This window comes from Cyprinus carpio, chromosome A10 (genome assembly GCF_018340385.1).
Source record: "Cyprinus carpio isolate SPL01 chromosome A10, ASM1834038v1, whole genome shotgun sequence".
Taxonomy (NCBI): Eukaryota; Metazoa; Chordata; class Actinopteri; order Cypriniformes; family Cyprinidae; genus Cyprinus; species Cyprinus carpio.
The window spans coordinates 9,378,044-9,400,281 of record NC_056581.1 but is presented as its reverse complement, the minus strand read 5'-3'; the positions used below and the strand labels follow the sequence as shown (position 1 = coordinate 9,400,281).

The window sequence follows — 22,238 nt, the reverse complement described above, 5'->3', positions numbered from 1 at the left end:
TCTGTGTAGGTATGTTGTATATCTAACCCTTGTTGTGTCTTCCATAGAAGTTAAACCATGGGAAACATAGAGAGCCAAAATGGAGACCACGCCTACTACGTTGAAGGGCAGGGCCAACTCTCACGAAAGCATATGACCCGATCACTTCGCATCTCTAACAAGCAGTCTCGACGATCACGTCATGCCTCATCCAGCAAGGCTGAACACCACAACTCAGAGACCAGCACAAAATCCAGCAGCACCCCTTCCATCCCACAATCCCTGAGTGAAAATGGCCTGGAACCTTTCAATGAGAAGAATGTTTTGGAGGGCTATGGGGGCACCATTTGGGTGGACCGGATGGCAATGAACTTGCGGCCGATGTCCTTCCATGACAACATGGGGGATCCAACAACCACACCAGGTTCTGAAGATGGAGTGGAAATGGACACAGTGGTGGCAGACGGTTGTGAGGATGAAGGACTTTTCACAGGTGAGGACACATATCTGCAGAGGACCAGAGATGGTCCTCGGGAAGGTGGCAGTTTCAAAAAGAAGCGCTCCAAATCTGCTGATATGTGGAGAGAGGATTCCATGGAGTTCTCCCTGTCAGATCTAAGCCAAGAGCATCTGACAAGCACAGAGGAGATTATAGGGACAAATCAGAATAAAGACAAAAGCTTCACTAACTGTGGAGGACGTCATCACACCTCCAGCCCGCGGATACTCGAGTCTCACTCAGGAGAGAGAGCCAACTCTTTAGACGAACTTTGCACACAGAGACTACCTCCAATTCGTGGCTCCCACCATCTCTATAATGGTCACAATCCTGAGAGGATGGAGGGGGGCGTAATGAATGGTGAGATCTTGTCTCCTGCGGAGGAGGAAGGGAATGGATATGGAGCATATACTCTTCCTTGTCGTCGTTCTCACTGCCTGTCGGAAGGACTGTCCAATCACCAGTCTACCATCTGCTCACGTATGCAGGGACGACGTGCACAAACAACACATGTGAGTTATGCCTCTGACACAGAGTCTTTCCACATCCTCTGAAAATAAAGACAGGCAATGATTTATCTTCAGTATCTCCAGACTGTTATGAATGTTTTTGACCACCTTGCCTATTTCCAAGCTTCTAAACTTCTCTGGTGTCGTACATTTATTGTAGAACCTAGTTGGTAGTTGAACCAAGAAATTGGTTGGTGACCAAGAAATGGATAAAGAGCAATTACCTTATGAGATTCTCTGAGGAAACACTTTTAATTTCAAATCTCCTCTACTTTTAGCTCTAATAAAATGTGAAAGATAAAACTCTCTAGGGCCTTTAAAACCAAATTCAGATAGCTTTTAACTTTCACGTTTGTGCATATTTGATGTGATCTGAACTGTCTTTGGTTGTCAAAGAGATTCCGACTTTGAAAGGACTCAGGGGATATTTCAAATGATCCCTGAGCCATGCTCATGCCTTTGACAACTACTTTGGACACCTGCTCAGAGCCCTGAGTGTTTTTGAAACATGATATTTCCCATGATTTACCTGCGAGGAACTTCAGTGTTTCTGTGTTGGCAAAGGGAAGCTGCACTTTCTCCTTAGCATGTCTTCCTCTTTCTGTTCCTCTTTCATGCAAAGGTAAACAAGTTGAGAACAAGCACAGATTAGTCTCTTTCTTTGTATCTGTAATAAGGGGAAAGAAAGAAGAGCCATTAAGCAGCTCAGTGGAAGTTAGTTTCTATTACAATTTTTATGAAATGTCAAACTATTGTTTGGGGGGGATTCTGAAAAGGAATTCTTGTTTGGAGGGTGTCCCATATGATGTGCTGTACCTGTAGAGGGAGTGACATCTTTTGTCTTTAGTAACCTGTTCTGTTTGCATGAAGGATATCACGGCCGGTGAGGGCAGCGAGTATGGAGACAGCGGTATTGACGGTGGTGCAGCTGAAGTCGAGCATTCTTCACGCCGTTGCAAGACCATGTCTGCGTCCTTCTCTGTCTACTCTACTGCTAGCGGAAGCATCTTCGCGGGAAGCGACAGCGGCAGTAGCAGCGGAGGTGGAGGAGACCGTGAACGTCAACCGGGTGGAGATCAAGGTGTATATGAGAACTTCCGTCAGGAGCTGGACTTGAACTCCCGACAGACACGAGAATGCCTCGAGGAGGCCGGTTCGGCTGCTAGCGATGAGAGGAGCAGTGGAACACTAAGCTCCATTTACCCCTCAGACATTCTGCTTAGCATGGTGCAGGGCACTGTGCGGAAGGCCGGCATGCTGGCTGTGAAGAACTTCCTGGTGCACAAAAAGAATAAGAGGGTGGAGCCAGCAGCAAAGAGGAAATGGAAACAGTACTGGGTGTCACTCAAAGGTGAGACTGAAGCTATGTTTGGAATAGCATATTGTTACTCTTACTATTTCTGCTCTTTCCACCTTTTTCCTGAATGCAAAACTCTTGCCTGTTACCACCAAAAAGGTGGATATAATGTGTATATTGTGCATCATTTACCTGGACGACCTCTTACATTTGATCAAACTGGCAGTATACAGCAAAGCACACTTCACTGGGTATTCCATCCCACAATGCAATGCATCTTACTTGATCTGATATTTTGCAACTCTTTGACCCTGCACCAGCTACAAAATATCATGTACCTGCTATTTCACATTAGGGTAATCACACCAAACCCTAATACATCTAACTTCATGCTCTGGGACATTTCTTGCCACAATTGTTAATGTAAAAAGAACACAAAATAGCATCTGAGACATTACAGATCTACAGATTTGTGTCAGGAACATAATTGTTCAAACCTTGTGCTCTCTATTACAACTAATGCAGTAGATATAACTCAAATATAATTATTACTGCACTTTCCAACCTCATTTAGCCAGCTTGTCATCTTTTCATGACAACTGTGATGGGCAAATAGTCAGTTGTGCATCATGAAAACCTTTGTTAATTTATTTGTGTAGATTAATCGAATCCTGAGACTTGTTTTACATTTACAGTTCCGTATTTTCTGATCTTCCTTCTCACTTTATCCTCCCAGGATGCACTCTGTTTTTCTACGAAACGGATGGACGTTCAGGGATTGACCACAACAGCATCCACAAACATGCAGTCTGGGTGGAGAACAGCATTGTCCAGGCTGTCCCAGAACATCCCAAGAAAGACTTTGTGTTTTGTCTGAGCAATGCACTCGGAGATGCCTTCCTCTTCCAGGTAAGACATGTTGAATCTCGAAAGATTAATATTAATGTGATTCCTGTTACTCCTATGAACTTGAATTCTTCAGGGTAGCATTTGTAGCCTTTGGTAATGCTTTTGTCCATACATATATGACAACCTGAAATCAGTTGATATAGAATTGTCCCACCTCAATGGTCATGGTCCACTGTATCATTATGAATTTCTGTGTGTCTCAATTACCTTTTATTCTGTGACAGCTGACAGCATCCTGCTTTTTTGTGATTGTCCTTTGGTTAATAGTATATTATTTATAAGTGCAGAAAGAATCTTTGTGTTGCTATGCTGATCAATTGGTATTGTGATAATAGTGATGTCTAATATATAAATTGAGTGCTAATTTTTAGATACTGTGCCTTAAGATTTTACCCATTGTAGCTGAAATGCCATTGAGCATCCTAAAGTGATAAGAAATAATGTTATATTCACTTCTTTTTAGACATCAGGTCAAACGGAGCTGGAAAACTGGATAACAGCCATCCACTCAGCCTGCGCCGCGGCCGTCGCCCGTCAGCACCACCGCGAGGACACAGTACGATTGCTGCGCTCTGAGATCAAGAAGCTTGAACAAAAGATCGATATGGATGAGAAAATGAAGAAGATGGGCGAAATGCAGCTCTCTGCTGTCACTGATGGGAAGAAGAGGAAGACAATCCTAGAGCAGGTATGGACATGCCACATATGCATTTCTTATTTTCTGAAGATATTAAATTGTGCTCATTATTGGACAGTTGGTGGCATCTAGAAGTAGGTTTAAGTACTGGCGAGACTCGTTTGCCACTGGTTGGACAGATATTTCCACCCAAAGAAACAAGCCATTTGATGAGCCAATTCATGAAAAGTAAATAAATAAAGCAAGCTTCACCTTAGGAATTTTAATCTATTAAACTTGTAGTGTTACTTCTATTAAATAATTGTTTAATTTGTTTACTAGGAAATGTCAATTATACAGTTTACTGACTCACAGATTTGGTGTTTCTAATATGCAGTAACTTGTATGTCTGATGCTACTGTATATTTGTGCTATGTCAGTTTAATCTGTGATTTGATTGATCTTACATAAAAGATGAGTGTAAATATGTGTTTGTTCACTTATTGTGTATGTAATGTACTTGTCTGTTTATGTGGAGGTGGGCTTACTCCTCCATGGTCTCTGAATAGACTCAGGTCATGCTGGTTTGGAGGAGGCCTGCTGACTAATGATTTATCCCAGCATCCTTCTCAGTAAACAAAACCGTATTAAAAACACTGCCCACACTCTAATAGTCAGCAGCTTGAGGGCCAAACAATAAGTGCAGAGCATGTTAGAATACTGACAAAGCAGAAGAATTTAAATCTTTATTTCTTTTTGTTCAGATATTCCTCTGGGAGCAGAATTTGGAGCAGTTTCATATGGACTTGTTCCGGTATCGATGTTACCTCTCCAGCCTGCAGGGCGGCGAGCTACCAAATCCAAAACGCCTACTCGCCGTTGCTTCCCGCCCAACCAAACTGTCCATGGGTCGTCTTGGCATTTTTTCAGTATCATCCTTCCATGCCCTGGTATGAAATACACACACACACACATATATATATATATATATATATATATATATATATATATACAAACCTTCACACTCTCATAACGCTCAGTATCATTGCAGTATTTCTTTTTTCTCTCTCTGTTTCGCACACTTACACTTACTTTCATTCACACTCTCAAGCATGTTTGTAAAAACCCATTTCATTTTAATCCACTCCACTCCACTCTGCCTGCCAGCATGTTCTTGTCCTGAGTCCTAACAGAAACTGCATAAGAAAACATGCTGTCACCACCGTGTTTTTGTCATCCCTGTGGTTCAGCAGACAACATACAGAATTGTGTAATATGCAGCCGGAGGACTGCAACTGTCACCTCAGTAGAGTTACAGTGAGGCGTTAAAATGCAATTCCCATTTAATTGCGTAATGCATTAAGTTCCTAGAAAACTAAACCAAGATTGACGGAAAATCAGTAATGTTGTAAGTAATGAAAAAGGGAGCATTTTTTGTAAATGACACTCAATAACGTAACAATGACATCTTCTCATAGACTTAGAACAAATATTAAAACTGTATAGTTACCCTTGGTGTGAATGGCCCTTGGGAGTTACTTAATTTCAATAAATCTATATATCGTGTCTCACTTAAATGTTTAATATTAATGTTTGCTGTACAATCATGGGATTGTTTAAATATTTAAGGTGACTGTTCCCTCAGAAATGAAAATTATTGTCATTTATTCACGTTGTTCCAAAGACAGACAAATCCAAAAGGAGATGTTTTGAACAATGTTTGTGCTTGCACTTTTCCATTAATTTACATTTTTGAGTGAACTGTCGTTTAAAGTAAGTGAACTATCCCTTTAAAGATTTCCTCTATGATGAATGCTCATTGGTTTATAATTATCATTACTTGTGCTTGAAACTCTCTTAAATATTTACTAACTTTCTGAATGCAAATTTGTGTTGGACAGGTGGCTGCGAGGATGGATGGGGGAATTCGAAGGCGTACCCAGGCCCTGTCTCGTTCCTCCAGTAAACGAAAGAGCCGTTTCTCCTCTCTGTGGGGTCTGGACACTACCTCAAAAAAGAAAACCAAAGGCAGACCCAGCATCAACCAGGTTCACATCTGCTATACATCTGCTACAATCTACGACATTACATATTACATGTGTTCAACATAATGAATCACTGTTTATTTACTGGTTATTTTGTATGTGCTGTAAGTGCTGTAAGTGGGTGGGTCCCAATTTATGTTTTTCTCTTAATCTCAGGTGTTTGTAGATGGTGAAGAGTCGGTTAAGAGGAATCTCGAGCACATGTTTGAGGACGCTGGAAAGGAGACACTGGTGAGGAGGACACTAACACTTCCCAAAATGCTTTGCATAATTAAATCTGTCAAAGAGAATGGTGTCAGAGGCGGAACACATAAGAACCGAGATGTTAGGGCTGTGTGGAGCTCCCAAAGGGAGTTGGAAAGAGCTAGAGAAAGTTAAGACTCCCAGGCTTGGCTGTAGGACCTTGGGGAGAAGCGGCGGGAGGCCAGGGCTCCTCTCCCACCCTGCACGTCCATTAACAGCCAGGAGAGGAGGCAGATGGCGGGGGTTTTGGGAGGGGAGCGTGAGCGTGTTGAGTTGAATGAGTGACAGAATGTTGGAGTGTTTAATGTATTGTCTGCATGTGTTTGCCAATATGTGAGTGTGTTTAAGTCCCTCTGACCCATTTCCCGCTCTCCTTCACCATGTGTGGGCTTGCTGTCTCTCCATGATGGGGGACCACCATCAAAGCTACGCTGCGGGCAGATTGTTGAGGGGAAGGGGAGGGTGCTAGGCAGTTACCCTATAGTGTGGGATAAGCTATCTGAGCCAGGCAGCATGCCGTCACTGACAGCAGGCCAGACCCGCTGACAGACCCAAGAGCCCTCGAAAGACCCACAATGAAAATCCCAGCCGGTACACGTCAGCTCATCGATCACCCGCCAGGCGTCTAACAGCGCCGTTGTCAGATAGAGCCACTGAGTATTGTGTGGGGCTTGCACATTGCTGTGCTTGGATGCCAAGTTAATTAGTCTCAGATTAGATATCATCACATTGTCTGCTGCATCGATCCAGACAGCTCTGCTTAAGTGTGATAAAGCCGATTTGTGCAAATATAACCAGAAAACCGTCACCTTTGTAAATCTGCATTCAGAGGTTTGTGTAATATCTTCTTGTGGTGTTCACTTTTCTCACATATTTTAGGTTTCATTTTAAAGGCAACATGAAATTAACCCTATTTTCTTTCTTGATGCACATTCCTGGTTTTATTGTGCATTCTCCTTTAGTAGAGATAAAACAAAAAAATAGTGTTTGTCTTGTTTTTATTTTTCTGGCTATTTGTTAATGTTAAGCAATCAAAGCAATTTCTGATGGATGAAATGAATGTTCCATTCTGTATTTTAAGATCGCACAATATATCAGCAGTCAAATAATTATCTCATATCAGCGTAAAATAAGGCAAAAGAAAATAGTAAAATATAAGTATAAAAATGTAAAATATAATTTCAGATCCATAAATGAAGTTCCATCCTACATTTTTGTATGATATGTAAAAAGGGCCATACAATATTATATATAGTAATATAATATACAGTATATATATATATATATATATATATATATATATATATATATATATATATATATATATATATATATATAGCGGTCAATACAATCTAATGTTGTTTTTTAAATTTATTTAAAAATAATTATTGGTCTTGGTAGTTGCATAGCAGTGCAATTAAAAAAAAATTGCTCAGAAATACATTGCATTACATACAGTAAGTTAAATGCATTGTGAATACCATTTCATTCTGACATTAAACACCTTCCTAAATAAAGTTTGTTTCTTTATTTCTTTTAACAGAAGGACCAAGAGGGTTTGGTGAAAAGTCTCACCCAACACAAGACGGACAGTGAAGTTTGGGTACCCGACTATCTCACACCATCCTGGGTCTCTTTACCTGATGATCGGCCTGTGTTGGCTATCATACAGCCGGGGGAGACGACCATGGAGGCCCTGGAGGCACTGTGCAGGGTAAATGTCTTAAAAGTCAGGGTAAAGTGTTCTTGCAAACAAAGCTATTCAAATTAAATACATTTCTATGTGACTGTTTAAATCCTGTCAAACTGAAGTTCCTAGAGGCAGGTATCATTGTTCTGTTCATTCTTAATATTGTCCATTTTAACCATGCTTTCAGCTAACATAATTCCATTCATAGTTTCAGTGTCAGTGGATTATTTCTTCTTGTGATTATCTTCGTGTTATCATTCTGCTGTAGTAGCTCTCGGCCTCTTTCCTTGTCCGTTCTCAGCTGCTATCACTGCAGGGTGTTCTAGAATGCTCTTATCAACAGTTCTCGTAAATATGTCCTCAAGCATTTGTGTGGAGAACACACACATCACGTCCTGTTCACATTTGAATGCCAGTGGAGCAATCACTGTCCGGTGATGATTCATCTACATGCATAATTTTAGATAGTCTGCAGTGTAGCATGAAACATAAAGAATTATAAATAAATTATCCTGCGATAAGTTATCCTGCAAAGTGGCTGCACTAAATCCCAGAAATGGTTTACTGTCAAGTCCTGAAATAAAATATTAACCAATTCACACTGGTAAACGTAAAGTTAACATCATTTGTCATGGACACATTTTCTTAGCATTTTAAGATGGTCATAAGTAACGTTTTATTGCTGAATATTAATAGTATCTCGATATTTATTTAGACTTCCTTATTGATTAATCTCTTCTTTTTACAGCTCTCTGGAATACTTTATTTTGGTTAGTCAACTGCAGCATTCTGTAGTCAAATATATTTGTATAATGACTATTAAACTGTAATGTATATCTGACTAGCTTCATGTCTAAATTTCAAATCAATATTTTATTACATATTTTATTACTTATTTAGGAAGTATCCCTCTTGTAAGTGGGATAATGTAAAGTCAGCCAATCAAAAATACATATAGAGTATATTATAGAGTAAAGTGCTAAATATAATATAATTTCATTACCCGGCATCTTTTAGCAAAGAAAGCATCTATAACCACAATGCATCATTTTTTTTTTTAAATATTATATTTTATTTCAGTTAACGTTTATTTTATCTCATGTAACTAAAATGTTCATTTAAGGTTTAAGGTTTAGTTAACTATAATAACTCCGAGCAATAATATACTGTCCATACATGTAATGTTTTTTTGTTTGTTTTTTACAGGCTCACAGACTAGAACTTTCCAAGCACTATATACGGCTGAAGTTCCTCATTGACAATCAAGTGCAATTGTACATTCCTAAGCCTGAGGAGGACCTCTGTGACCTGGTGAGTCCAACAAAAAGAGCCTGTCAGCGGCCACATGTGTCCTGGACAGCTAAGAGCATTTAGCGGTCACAGTCGCAGCGTGGGGTGAATTTATTAGACTGTGAGGAGCTCTGCAATGTGCCGCATATAGTATAAGAGTTTTGAGTTCTGACTGCGATGTAGGTTAAAGCGAGTCTAAACTCTCCGACAGTGTTGAGGAGAGGCTGCTGCATATGTTATGAATTATGTAGGAGATGCATGTACTGCATAATGTACTCTGAATAGTTCTTCTATCCCCTTAGCTGTGTGTGTGTGTGTGTGTGTGTGTGTGTGTGTGTGTGTGTGTGTGTGTGTGTGTGTGTGTGTGTGTGTGTGTGTGTGTGTGTGTGTGTGTGTGGAGTCTGGGAAAAACCACCTCTGCAACGACTATGCAACCTCAAAAGCTAATTTACTTAGCTGTTTTTTTTTTGTTTTTTTGTTTTTTTCATGGTCGTTCTTCTAAGATGACAGAGAGTCTTTGTGTTTTCCATGTCTCCTCTCATCTTTTCTCTTTCTCTCTGTAGAGACTTGACTTTCTCTAACTTTTACCCTCCCTGAAATGATCAAAGCCCCAGTTTTGTCTCAGGCTCTCTTGAGAATGAGCTTTTTTTATTTAGCGTATATACCTACGCCATAAACTTCAGCAGACTAAGACATTTTCCATGATGTATGTGAGCACTTTCTGAAGTCATGCTGTAAATGAACTGTACGTCCGTAGAGTGCAATCAATATGAGTCTCTCCCTTCCTTTGTTCAGCTCTACAAAGAAATCGAAATTTGTGTCAAGACAACCAAAGTCCTCCAGTTTGACAGAGATGAGTCCTGTGCCATAGGCTATGGTAACAATGCTGTTCAGTTTATATCTGTTTTTTTTTTTCCTGTTCTTTGTTTCTTTTTTCAGTTATTTATGACTCTTTCTCTCTTCTCCAGGTTTCTCAGTGGCAGTAGTAGAGGAGGACGGAGGCCAGCAGCTTCATATCACTGATGTGAAAGCTGGAGGTCTGGCATTTGCCAAAGGTGTGTGATGGAACTCAGCAGATAGCAGTTCTTTATTACAGCTCAGTTATACACAGTGTAGCTCGTCATAAAATAAAGTCAAGCTACTGTACTAAAAATGGAAACTTATTGTCCTTTGTGTTTTTGAAATAAGTTTCACGTACAGGTGACAACTTGTCAAAACAATCCCACACTCTCGTTCTTGTAGTTTACACAGAGAACAGTAAGGTTTTCAAAAGTTTGCATTTTCAAGCCCCCAAAATGCCGTTTCACCATTTTGAAAATGGTGGTGTGTAAATGCCTTACAAAAAAGTTCCTAGATTACTTTACTGCCTCTATTTGGCAGCTCTTCCAGGTCCAAATCAAAACCTTATGCCTCACCTGCAGTAGTCTGTAAAACTGCTGCGAAATTATCAGGGGAATATGCAGGAGTCTGAACTGCGAGGACTGACCCAAATCTCCACCGGACTGGAGGAAAATCATTTAAAAAGCTTTCACATGAGCACAGGATTACCAAGAGTAGCAAATTAAAAACATTACGCACTGCTAGTGATATATGTGCCAAGCCAATGCATTCATTAAGAGCAGCCTTCAGAACGGTTTCAGATACTCTCTGTTCCAGTAAGTCTAGTTGTTCAGTATCAGAATATTTTAATTAGAGGTGCTTGCTAAGATCAGCATCGCTTTTATTATTATTGCTCATACTAAGGGTTAGGGATTTGTGCTAAACCCCAAATCATTAAACTTGAAGGTATAGTACACAACCTGCATAGACTTTCCCTGCTGCAAAAAACATTTAAATCAGACTATGCAGATCTAAGCTGGTTTAATATGGTCTTCCAGCCTGACCAAACTGGTCTTTATCTGGTTTAACTGTGCGGACAGCTGATCTAGGAGACCAGGCTGGTTTAAGAATTTTTTTTCAGCAGGGTTTTGTTTCAAAATTGTTAGTAATTCTACCCAAAAGGCCTTGCAAAAGTGGCAGTGTACAGGAAAGGCTTGTCTGGATGAATAGTAAGACAGATGGATACAAACCCAAGTGGACAGTTCGGGAAGCAATTTTTATGGGCGTGGGAAGAATATGCCTCAACAAAGCATTGGCTCATTAAGACCATGTGCTGTCCAAACTGAATGAAGCGAGTGTGTGTGAAATACACACGGACAAAATTTGCTGGAGGTAATACTCAAATTCAGGACAGTTTGGATGCACAGCACTGGGGGCTCTTGTTGATGACATCACCCCAACATTCATCATCACTCTATTGCCGGGGGCAGAGCCGAGCCATCCAATAAAAAACCTTTATTAGAGCTGACACTTTGCTTCATGTAAAACTGGGTCACACTTCAGGCAGTGTGTGCATGCATGTGTGTAAAACCGTACAGCATTCATAAAAGCTCAGGAACAGAGAAAAATATTCAGTTCCTGCAGGAACATGGGCATCAGTAATCAATTAAACTGGCAGTCCCGCCTAATGAGCGTTAACTGAGCTATTGGAGGCTAAAAATTCAGCTGATCTGCTGGTAACTGATAATTAAGAATGAGATAGTCAGGTGGTTGTAACAAATCTACTTTAAAACATTTAAATATTAAGGAAATAATAATTTCTTAATGTGGTTATATAAATAATGAACTTAATGTATTAATAATTAACCTCTGACAGCATAAAGCGTTGTACTTCTGCAAGGAACTTATGAACTTTTGTCTGCTGACTGTGTGTTTAAGTGATGTAATTACATTTTGGGGTTACAAACTTGATTCAAGCTTTTGTTGAACATTGTGTGTGTTCAGGTCTGCGAGCAGGTGATGAGATTCTGAAACTGAACAGTAAGCTGGCGAGTGTGTTGCAGCTGGCTGACATGCAGGCTGCGTTTTCTTTGCCCTCTCTCACTCTGACTGTCAGCACACTGTCTGCTACCGATCCTCACCAGCTGTGCCAGATGCCTCCCCGCCGGTCGGACGGGGGGCAGGACGTCTGCACTGACATCTTCTCCCAGAGTCAGGGTAAACTTCATCACCGCTGTCTTCTTTTTTTCATATATTTGCATATTTTATTGTCATCATCAGTTTTATTTGGTGCTGCTAGTAGTAGAGAGATTGCTCCACCTTTCAAATAATTTTGTTTCATAGTCGGAGATTCAGAAATCATAAAAATCAGTACTAGAAGTTGATTACATCAACATGCAGTAATGCTAGAGATACACTACAGTTCAGAGGTTGGGAGTCAGTAAGGTTTTTTAATGTTTTTGAAAGTCTCTTATGTTCATCAAGGCTGGGTTTATGATTAACAATTCTGTAAAAACGGTATTTTGAAAAATTACTACAATTTAAAGTAATTGTTTTCTCTTTTAATATATATTTTCAAATGAAATTTATTCCTGTCATGGCAAAGCTGAATTTTCAGCAGCCATTACTCCAGTCTTCAGTGCAGTGTTGTTTTTGTATAAGTGATTAGCTATTATAATTTTTTTTTAAATAATTTGAATAAATGTTTCAATATATTTCCTGTTTTCATTTTAATTTAATGTTTTAGTAAATTGCTTGTGTGCTTTTGTCATTTTTATTATTTTTAATGTCTCTATCATTTTTATTAAGCTGCAGTTGATGTAGCTTTTGTTATTATAGTTATTTTTATTTTGTTTCAGTTAATGTTTATTTTATTTTTATTTATCATATAAGTAATAAACTTTTTTATGGGTTTTTTTTTTTTTCTTTTTTTTTTTTTTTGTTAATGATAATAACTTTGCTTCAGTTTCACATGATTCTTCAGAAATCATTATAATATGCTGATTTGGTGCTCAAAACATCTCTTATCATTATAAGTCTGGAAAACAGTTGCAGCTGCTTAATATTTTTTGTGGAAACGGTGCTACTTTTTTTCAGGAATCCTTGATCAATAGAAAGTTTGAAAGAACAGCATTTATTTAAAATGGAAATCATTTGTAATATTATAAATGTCTTTACTGTCAGTTTTGATCAATTTAATGCTTGCTGAATAAAATTATTTTATTATTTAAAAAAATATTATACGTTTATAATTCTTATTATAATTTTATATATATATATATATATATATATATATATATATATATATATATATATATATATATATATATATATATATATATTTACCATGTCTTGTACAGTCCTGTAGCTCATCCATTCCCTGTCTGTCTCCATTGCTCCCTCTAGAGGACATCCTGGATGAAGGTCTTGGCCTGGTGCTGCACAGCCCTGATGTCACAGGCGAAGACAGGGTAAACCTAATGGCTGAGAGCCCCGCTGACAGCCTGGAGGATGAGACGGACTCAGAACACAAGGTTAGAGGCCACCTGCTATGAAAATTCATCAAAAAAAATCTCTGCTTGAACTGCCAACACTCTGTCTGGCTGAACTGTAGTAGACTGAGCTTCTGGTTTTGATTCGCAGAGCTTGACATCTTATTTTGTAGCTGGACCTTTTTTGGTGTTGTTTTTACATTTGGTGGCCTCTGCTTTTGTTTGAGGTGGGTAAAATATAGACTCTTTATTTTCTGATAGGAAGGGTGTCATGTGGGGTCAGAGGCTGACTGAAATCAGATGGCTGATTAAGAGCTTTGTGTCATGTGATCTAAGTGACCTTTGATTTTAAGGCTGCGTTCAGAGACGACAGCAGATGGGAAGACAGGTTGTATTGCCTTGTGGTTCTTCACACGTACACACACTCATACACTCACCCAGAGGGTAGTGATGACATAGTCTGCTTGATGAAGGTCAAGATCAGCGATGACTGTGTAACCACTTACACAAGAGTGAATAAAACCTGTCAACACACACTCATGCATTAAATGAACAATCAAAAAGTCTGAGACCACTAGTGAATGTGCTCCTATCCACCTTATTTTACAACATGGATGTAAGCTGTTTTCTGTGCATGCACGAGAATCGATTCATTGCTTCTATTGGCAAATGATCAGGACAATAACAAAGTGCAGTAAATGGTAAAACTATCTGAGCTACACATCAGTGTTTATGATTACAAGAAAAATATTTATATGATGCCAAATGCCAGTTCATCAGTATCAAGCAGCATAACTGACTGATTTTATACAGTCAAAATGCCTCACACAATCTAGTTACAAATGGATGCACTGCACTTTTACATTAAAAATAAGTTTTTTGTGGGGTTTCTTTTTGTAACTGTTTAGTTTAATAACATTACATTATTTTATCAGGAGAACAAATTGAGCTGAAATGTTTGCTTTAATGACAGCAGCACTCGAGCTGCATAAACTCCACAAGTTTTAAAACTCGATCATGTAATTCAGCATGATTTGTAAATGACCCAAAAAGCATCTTGTACTTCAGTAGATGAGTATCTGACTGTTTGTACAAAGTCAAATGATCCATTTCACCAGTTTATTTATTTATTATTTTTCAGAATCTTCAAACTTTTTGGGTTTGTTTCCAGGTTTAAACAGTATTTTGAATCCCAGGTTTTCAATGTGGTCTCAGCCTTTTGGACTTGCACTACAAACACACACTATGCAACTTCCACTCCAAACCGCAAGTGTTTTTTCTCAATGTAAATGTCTCGAGATTGAGACAGTACACACTTTCTTCTTTTTCCTTCTATGACCTGTGTTTGCTCTCTGTAGAACTGTTTACTGGTCTGATGTCTAGCCTCCTTTTTTGTCCTCTTTTGTTTGTCTCTGTATGTTTTTTTCTTTCCGTGCCCTTGTCCATCACACCAACGCTGCCAGCCGGCCACAGTCTCTCTGGCCTGTTCTCCAGCACACCATCTGTTGCAGAAACACATTTAGCCCTAATAATTCACCCACAAAACACCACATTCTGTCAGAGCTTGTGTGTTTGTCTTGTCCTGTTCCCCTCTGTCCTGTCCAGGTGTTCTATTGCTGAATGAGTTGGTAGGATGTAAATTTTGTGCAGGTAAGTAACATTGACATGAAGTTACATAACCTGCAATATACATATGCTCTTTTTGGACAGTCTTTTTGGACTTGCTCAGTTGTGTTAACAGTTCATGCATACTCTTCTACCGATGCGAAAGAAACACCGTACTAAAATCTCAGACTTTAGTCTGATTCCTGAACAAGTAAGCCAATTCTGTTTAGAGAGTCAAAAACATACAATGCATCCAATATAGCCCGATTTCTAAATGAGCTACTCTTATGAGCCAGTTCTTTAAAATGAAACTAGTATTGTCCAAATCCAGAACGAATGACTCCAAGTCGGTTCTGTAAATGTGAATCAAATCATACATTGCAACCAGTACAGTCTGAATACTGAATAATGACTCTTTTGAACCTTTTTTTTTTCTTTTCAATCAATCAAAAACACCACTCAACTAGTATATCCCGATTCCAAAACAAATGACTCGTTTCTATAAAGTGAATCAAAAACCTCTGTGAAATCAGTGTATCCCAATTCCTGAATGAATGACTCTTATGAACCAGTTCTTTTTTCAGAATCAAAAGCATAAAGCACAACCAGGGTAGTTCAGTTCCCAAAGGAATGAATTGGATCTTTCAGTAAATCAAACACATATAAATTATAACTAACTGTGAGACTTAAATCAGCTGATCCACATTATACATTTTGTCATAGGCATTTTAAAAACGTAAATTTTTTACATCTTTAAAAAAAAAAAGCCTGTGTATATTCTTTCGCAAGAATCATTTTAAAGAATCATTTCTCTTGTACTGTCTGTACTGTACTGTCTATTGTTCTGTCAACTGTCTTTTGTTTTTGAAATGTGAATTTATATGTGGTTTTGACAAATGTTACAGACATAGAGAAGCTGGTTCAGCTGGGCATAATTTATGGGATTCATTTTCTCTCATATTAATCACATGGCTGGTTATCGTTATTATCTCACGTCACTTAAGTTTTCTTTTCTTGCTTTGAGACGAGAGAGAAAGAGAGGGGGACATCTTCTTTAATTAGCTCTGCATTCTAATTGCCTGATTATGCACATTGATTTGAATCGCTTTACACTGATAAATTATGGAGAAACCCACCGGAGGAAACAGACAACCTAGAAGACAAAGGACAGGAGTACTTCATTATTTTTCCAGGCTTGATAATGACTGCATGTATCTCACAGAGGGTGGTGCAACATCCTGCTAAACCCTAAAACAACTTCCCCTGCCAGTCTCCAGACATATTTACAATGCAAGTTTAACCATCCAAGTTGTTCTTCCCTGGAGTTATCACTCCGGAGAGAAATACGAATGCATGTTCATGGATTTGGGCTGTTAACTGTCTAAATATTGACTTTTCACATCAGCCTGGCTTACCTCTGTGTGTATGTGTGTGTGTAGAGAAAAGAGAGGGTTTGTACTACAGGATTCTTTTAATCGTGATTGGTTTGAGAATGCACATGATATAGAGCTTTATGCTTGTTACAACATGCATCCCATGAAATCTCCCGAGAAATTTATGGATTTGCATGTTTTTCCAGTCTTAAATGCTCAGAGGTGCTTCAAAGCTGTTAAGCTTGTGTGTAAGGTGAGCTTTAAGAGAGAAAAAAATTGAAGAGTTTTTCACCTTTGGCATGCAAAACCAACATTGTTCCGCTTTAAACAGAGCTGTACTTTCATATTTGACCCCATGAGCTTTAGTAGCATGTATGTTAAATGTGTGAAAATATTTTTTTAAATTTCAATTTTAAAATTTAAATGCAGAGATGTTAACCATGGATGTAGTTTAATTTGTGCAGTTGTTAAGTCAGTTTGAGAGCCTAATAAGGGCATTTCATTGCTTTCAATGGAAGGAAACATTCCTCTTCCTGTCTTCTGTGAGTCTATGCATTGATAAGATGAATAACAAGGCATTAAAGGCTCCTGTCAAGTCTGTGAGTGTGGGTCTGCTAGGTTTTGTTAATTTTTTTATATTTTACTTTTTTTTTTTTTTTTGCTAAAAGAGAAATATTAGCTACCCCAGTAGAGAAATCAGGTTGAGACTCGAGACTGAAAGTGCTGGCTGAATGGGTGTGATCATCTTTTAGCATGTTTTCCAATAAAAATAGGTGTGTTGTGAATATCTTTGTTACTTCTTTTTTTGGAGACATTTTTACAGAATTAGATCATCTTGATTGTATGAAGACTTTATCTATCATTTGGTTTTGCAGTTCATTGTTTTGAAACTTAAATTCAAAACAGTGTTTTTCTCCTAAATAAGCAATTTCATATGGAGATATTAGCGCTTGAGTGAGCAGTGTTGAGAAACTATTAAAAATGTTTATTTGAAATAAAGCTGAAATTAAGTATTGGATGAAAACTTGGTGTTTAAACAAATTAAACTAACTAAAATGGAAAAAAGAAATAAGTGGAAGTACTAAAATTACTAAAACTGAAACAAGAATCAAACTTATGTACAATAGATTTTATTGATGTATAATTTATATATAAATTATTTAAATTGTATATATTATTTATTATTATTGTAAAGGAATATATATAATATTTTTCATGTTATTTAATTTTAATTATATATAAAACTAATTTAAATATTTCAATATTAACATGAAATATAACACTGGTGAGCTCATTATAATTTTATTTCTGAGCAGCTATGATAGGAAATTACTAAGGAAAAACTGGAGTAATTTAGGACATGATGGAAGCCAGGCTCGAACCTGTATCACCTGTATGAGCACCTCAGCTTAACATGACAAAAACCTGTGCACTAACTGTTGCACTACGTACAGCTCTGACAAGAGCGTCTACATCTAAGGCCATTATTTTCCACACTTTCGTCATAAAGACAAACATTGTGACTGCCACACTTGTCGCCTTGTTATGGCATGTTGACATTTTCACCTGAGAGCCGTGATTTTCCAGCTGTGGTATAATGTGATGCTTGTGGCTGTCCCAGCGTCCCCCTCCCCTTCTGTTCTCCTCATCCTGTTGCCGACAAGATTATTATTATTTTCTCTCGTTCTCTCCCTCTCTGTGTGTGTTTACTATACCACCACAGCTGTCAGAGCCCCATTCCATCCATCTGGCTAGAAACCAGCTCAGACCAGCAGAAATGTTGGGAGAAATTCTAGGAAAGGAGGGAGGAGGCTGTGTGGACAGGGAAGCTATCGTGGAATGTAGAGTTCACAGTGAAGAAGACACACTCGGCAAATCTGTTTCTGGTCGGAGTAGTTCTCGCTCTCACGGTCGGGTAGTGACACGTTTTGTGCATAAAGATAAACTGGAGGTGAAGGCGCTTCCTGTGGTTTTATTACGGGTCGCTTTGGTGTGACATCTGTGGCTTTTGAGGGGCAGAATGTCTGTGCTGTGGAGACACAGGAGCTCCAAACGCTCCTCAGAGTCCTTCTATGACATGCTGCAACTGGTGAGCTTGAGTGTGTTTTCTTTTGTGTGTGATACTTAATCAGCATTACATAACATAACAGTTCATGGGCTCCATTTTATAACACTCTGGGTTTGTCAGATTTAGTGGATTAGTGTGTTACGTGTAAATGTTTAGTATTGTGCAAAATGGTTTTCAAGTGTTTAAACTGATGTTCTGGGTTAAATATAGCTTAAGTTCTATAATGATGGCAGTAACCCCTTAAAATTATTATAAAGTTTTGTCCCTCTGTTTGTAAAAAAAAAAAATATATATATATATATATATATATATATATTAGCAGTAACACAAACTATCACAGAGTTTTAATAGTGTAACTGTAGTACATACATTGCATGTGTTTGTACGGGACTGGTGTGAATGTCCTTTAACAGCCTTTTCTGTGCAAACTAAATATGTATCTAGTTTTTCAAATCACGATATGACTAATCAAAGTTATTTCCAGTTACTTTCGCTTGGTTTTTGTTTGAAAAATAAAAGGGTCATGTAACTATACACAAAGTAATGTTTTACAGAACAGATTTAACCAATTGGAATTATGTCAGTATTGTATAAACAGAAATTCGTCCACCTAGAAAAGTAGACCCCCCCCCCCCCATTTAGCATGCATTGTTTCTGAAAAAAAATAAATAAATGAGTCTAGGAGAAATATAAGATCCACATTATTGCTATTAAACCTGCTGGAACGCTTGCCCCAGAGAATTCTATTGTAAGTGCATTAAGGTGCGGTCACATTTAATGTTGTTCAGCAAATGTTCTCAGGTGAAATTCAGTCATTTCAAATAATAATCCACACAAACAGGAATTTTGTGTAAGCCAGAGAAGTTCCCTGTGCATTTTTCGCAGTGGGTTCAAGGTTCACACAAATTTGCCATGTTGACCAGCATAAAGCTGCTTGGTTTCAAAGTGACTTCTTTTTGTACCCATAAAATCTTTCCAAAATTTTGTTAATGTGACTGTACATCAATAGGACATATCCTGAAATTCATCCACCTAGAAAAGTAGTCCCTCCTCAGAAGAGTGATTTTACACCTTGTCTACAAGGGACATGAGCAATGCGACTAAAGGCAATAAAACTTATTATAAACGGTGATTCTGTCCACAGTGGATGTGGTGCAATGCAAACAATAAATCTCAGAAAGTAAACTGGTGCCTTGTTCTATTTATGGCATACTGACACAAAGGACAAATTATTTGCAATGGGCATTTTCCAGTGTAGACAGACTTTAGCTGTTGTGACGGAAGTGACAATGATCATGTCCAGTGTAGACACGGTGTTAGAACATTTTACAGCTCCTGAAGCATGCAATTTCACATTATTTACATTATGAGATTCACGTTCCTACTTGTAAACCTGCTGGAATGCTTGCTGCAGAGACTTCTATTGTGTGGCTACCTTAACAGTTGTGCAGCAAATTCTTGTGGGCGAAATCCAGTTATTTCATTGCGAGTCCACGCAAGCGCTAGTGCAAAAAAAGTGCATGCAGATTTCACAACGGGTTCAAGTTGGTCACAAATTCTCCACATAGACAAACAGGAAGCTGCTTGGTTCAAACCTGCTGGAACACTTCACTCATAGATTTCCACTGTAAGTGCATTACTGTACATGTGTGTGGTATGTTTTACAAAACAAGGAAAAAGACTAAATTTTTCCAAAGCATGCCACAGATGTTGTCGACAAAGCTTAAGTTGTATTTAACCCGGAAGAACGATAGAGCTCATTACTTTTATCTCCCTACATCGCGCCACCTCTCTCCAAGCTGTACAGGCTGGTTAAGGCATGCTGGGGTGTGCGGGCTTTTTGTCAGTCCGTCACTATGTGTTTATCAGTGAGGAATTCATGCTGCTGGAAGCCCCATCTGTCCTCTGTTCCTCCTGTCTTTGTGAATCTGTTCCACTTCTTCCTGATCACTATCCTGAGCCTGAGCTCTTGCTGTAGTGCTGTGACATATGAGATGTGACACTGGGGTTGAAGATCTTTGGATTGGAATCTGTTGTTTTTGACAGGTTTGCATCATTTAGGTGGATAATTGCTTTCTTTCAGGTATTTGGAAGCTAGATGTTGCATACAAATGTGTATTGTGTAATGTTTGTCAGTGATATAAAAAAAAATGCATTACATTCAGGAAGTAGTACAAGGGGAGGAGGTTATTAGATAAAATTTGTGTGTATTGATGTGTGTTTATGCAAAAACGAGGGTGTTTGAATGGTGGGAAGTTGAAGTAATCTTGGCTAAGGGCAGGGTGTACTCTTCCTAGTTCCTAGATGGAAAATCCACCCAGTGATAGATTTCCCAAGGAGACGAACTGCTCGGTACTTAATTACAACAGTCCTATCAGAGATCTCACATAGACCATCTTAAAGTTATTTATCACATAGATGCTTGTAATTACACTTCAGCCAACAATTCTTAAGGCATGATGTGCCTTGTCTTTGGAGTTCAGCCAGAACATGAATGTGTGTGTTTGGAACTGGAAATGCATCTTTCTAAATCTTAAATGCTCTGAATACCCGTGTGGGTGTGTGCCTGTTGCTGGTGAACATTTTAGAGGTGTTTTTTTATTTTTTTAATTTATTTATTTAATCTGTTCAGATTTTAAAAGTCATGGTGTTTTTCAGCCTTTGAATGCTCCTGGTGTTGAAATTGACATTTTGTTTCTCTCCACAGAGTACAGAGCAGGTGACTGCTTTCTGCCGCAACCTTCATGATATGAATCCCACCGAGGAACCCGTTTCCTGTTCCTCGTTTTCCTCCACATCTTCCTCCACTTCATCCTGTGTGCCCAGCCCCATCTCAACTCTGCCTGTTCCCTTCACCCCCCGCCAGCTCTCTGATGCTGATAAACTCCGTAAGGTCATCAGTGAGCTGGTGGACACTGAGAGGACCTATGTAAAGGTCAGTATCTGCTGTGCTTTCAAAGCATTGTGTGTTATGTTAGATTTGATCATGATAAACCTGCTGCATGAAAATCACTCCTGATTTACAACTTCTAATATAAAAGCTGTGCTGAAGTCAAACATGAACGAGTCTTTGACTCTCTGTCTACAGGACCTGAACATTTTGATAGAGCGCTACCTGAACCCCCTGCAGAAGGAGAGCTTCCTCTCACAGGAAGAGGTGAGATACTGTTTTTTATGTATATTTATTAATTTTGAATTATAAATTTTAAAATATAAAATTAATAACATAATTAACTTCTGAAAATATAATTGATTAAATAAGATTTACGAATCTCTTATTCTCTTTACACTCATAGCTAGATGTGCTTTTTGGAAACTTGGCGGAGATGGTCGAGTTCCAAGTGGAGTTTCTGAAAACTCTGGAAGATGGAACCAGATTAGTTCCAGATTTAGACAAACTGGAGAGAGTGGATCAATTCAAGGTGCAGTTATATTAGTCACATTCTTTTTTTATATATGATTATGGATCATCTGAGATGCTAAATATGATTGGCACCATAACAAGGCCATTATTATCTCCTAATTGCATATTTAATAATGAATCTTTCAGTGTTTTCTAATTCATTGTCTTCTAACTTCCAGAAAGTTCTGTTTTCTCTTGGTGGATCCTTCCTGTACTATGCGGACCGTTTTAAGATCTACAGTGCATTTTGTGCCAGCCACACAAAGGTCCCAAAGGTCCTTACTAAAGGTAACACCACTGAGTTCTCAATGGACTGATTTAATTGCATTAACAAATGCTATTACGTAATTACCCCAAAGCATTTTTACTGAAGAATAACCCTTTTTAAGGGTCTACTGCTCT

The 22,238-nt window shown here is 38.5% G+C and overlaps 1 protein-coding gene across 4 annotated transcripts in view; it reads left to right on the top strand.

Moving 5' to 3' along the window:
- Nucleotides 1-22,238, top strand: part of LOC109097672 (rho guanine nucleotide exchange factor TIAM1-like) — a 62,139-nt gene that overhangs the window by 32,959 nt on the left and 6,942 nt on the right. For 2 of the 4 annotated variants that reach the window (XM_042765083.1, XM_042765082.1), the window contains exons 3-19: nucleotides 48-990; nucleotides 1,858-2,338; nucleotides 3,021-3,193; nucleotides 3,657-3,881; nucleotides 4,574-4,759; nucleotides 5,711-5,857; nucleotides 6,011-6,085; nucleotides 7,641-7,811; nucleotides 8,994-9,098; nucleotides 9,873-9,954; nucleotides 10,046-10,132; nucleotides 11,901-12,113; nucleotides 13,302-13,429; nucleotides 21,141-21,368; nucleotides 21,522-21,590; nucleotides 21,730-21,855; nucleotides 22,016-22,124. In XM_042765083.1, coding sequence (XP_042621017.1) covers nucleotides 58-990; nucleotides 1,858-2,338; nucleotides 3,021-3,193; nucleotides 3,657-3,881; nucleotides 4,574-4,759; nucleotides 5,711-5,857; nucleotides 6,011-6,085; nucleotides 7,641-7,811; nucleotides 8,994-9,098; nucleotides 9,873-9,954; nucleotides 10,046-10,132; nucleotides 11,901-12,113; nucleotides 13,302-13,429; nucleotides 21,141-21,368; nucleotides 21,522-21,590; nucleotides 21,730-21,855; nucleotides 22,016-22,124 — 3,538 coding nt within the window. In that variant the 5' untranslated portion in view covers nucleotides 48-57. Of the gene's footprint in view, nucleotides 1-47; nucleotides 991-1,857; nucleotides 2,339-3,020; nucleotides 3,194-3,656; nucleotides 3,882-4,573; nucleotides 4,760-5,710; nucleotides 5,858-6,010; nucleotides 6,086-7,640; nucleotides 7,812-8,993; nucleotides 9,099-9,872; nucleotides 9,955-10,045; nucleotides 10,133-11,900; nucleotides 12,114-13,301; nucleotides 13,430-17,655; nucleotides 18,455-19,103; nucleotides 20,480-21,140; nucleotides 21,369-21,521; nucleotides 21,591-21,729; nucleotides 21,856-22,015; nucleotides 22,125-22,238 lie in introns of those variants that run through there. The other 2 variants (XM_042765084.1, XM_042765085.1) reach the window with 2 other exon arrangements.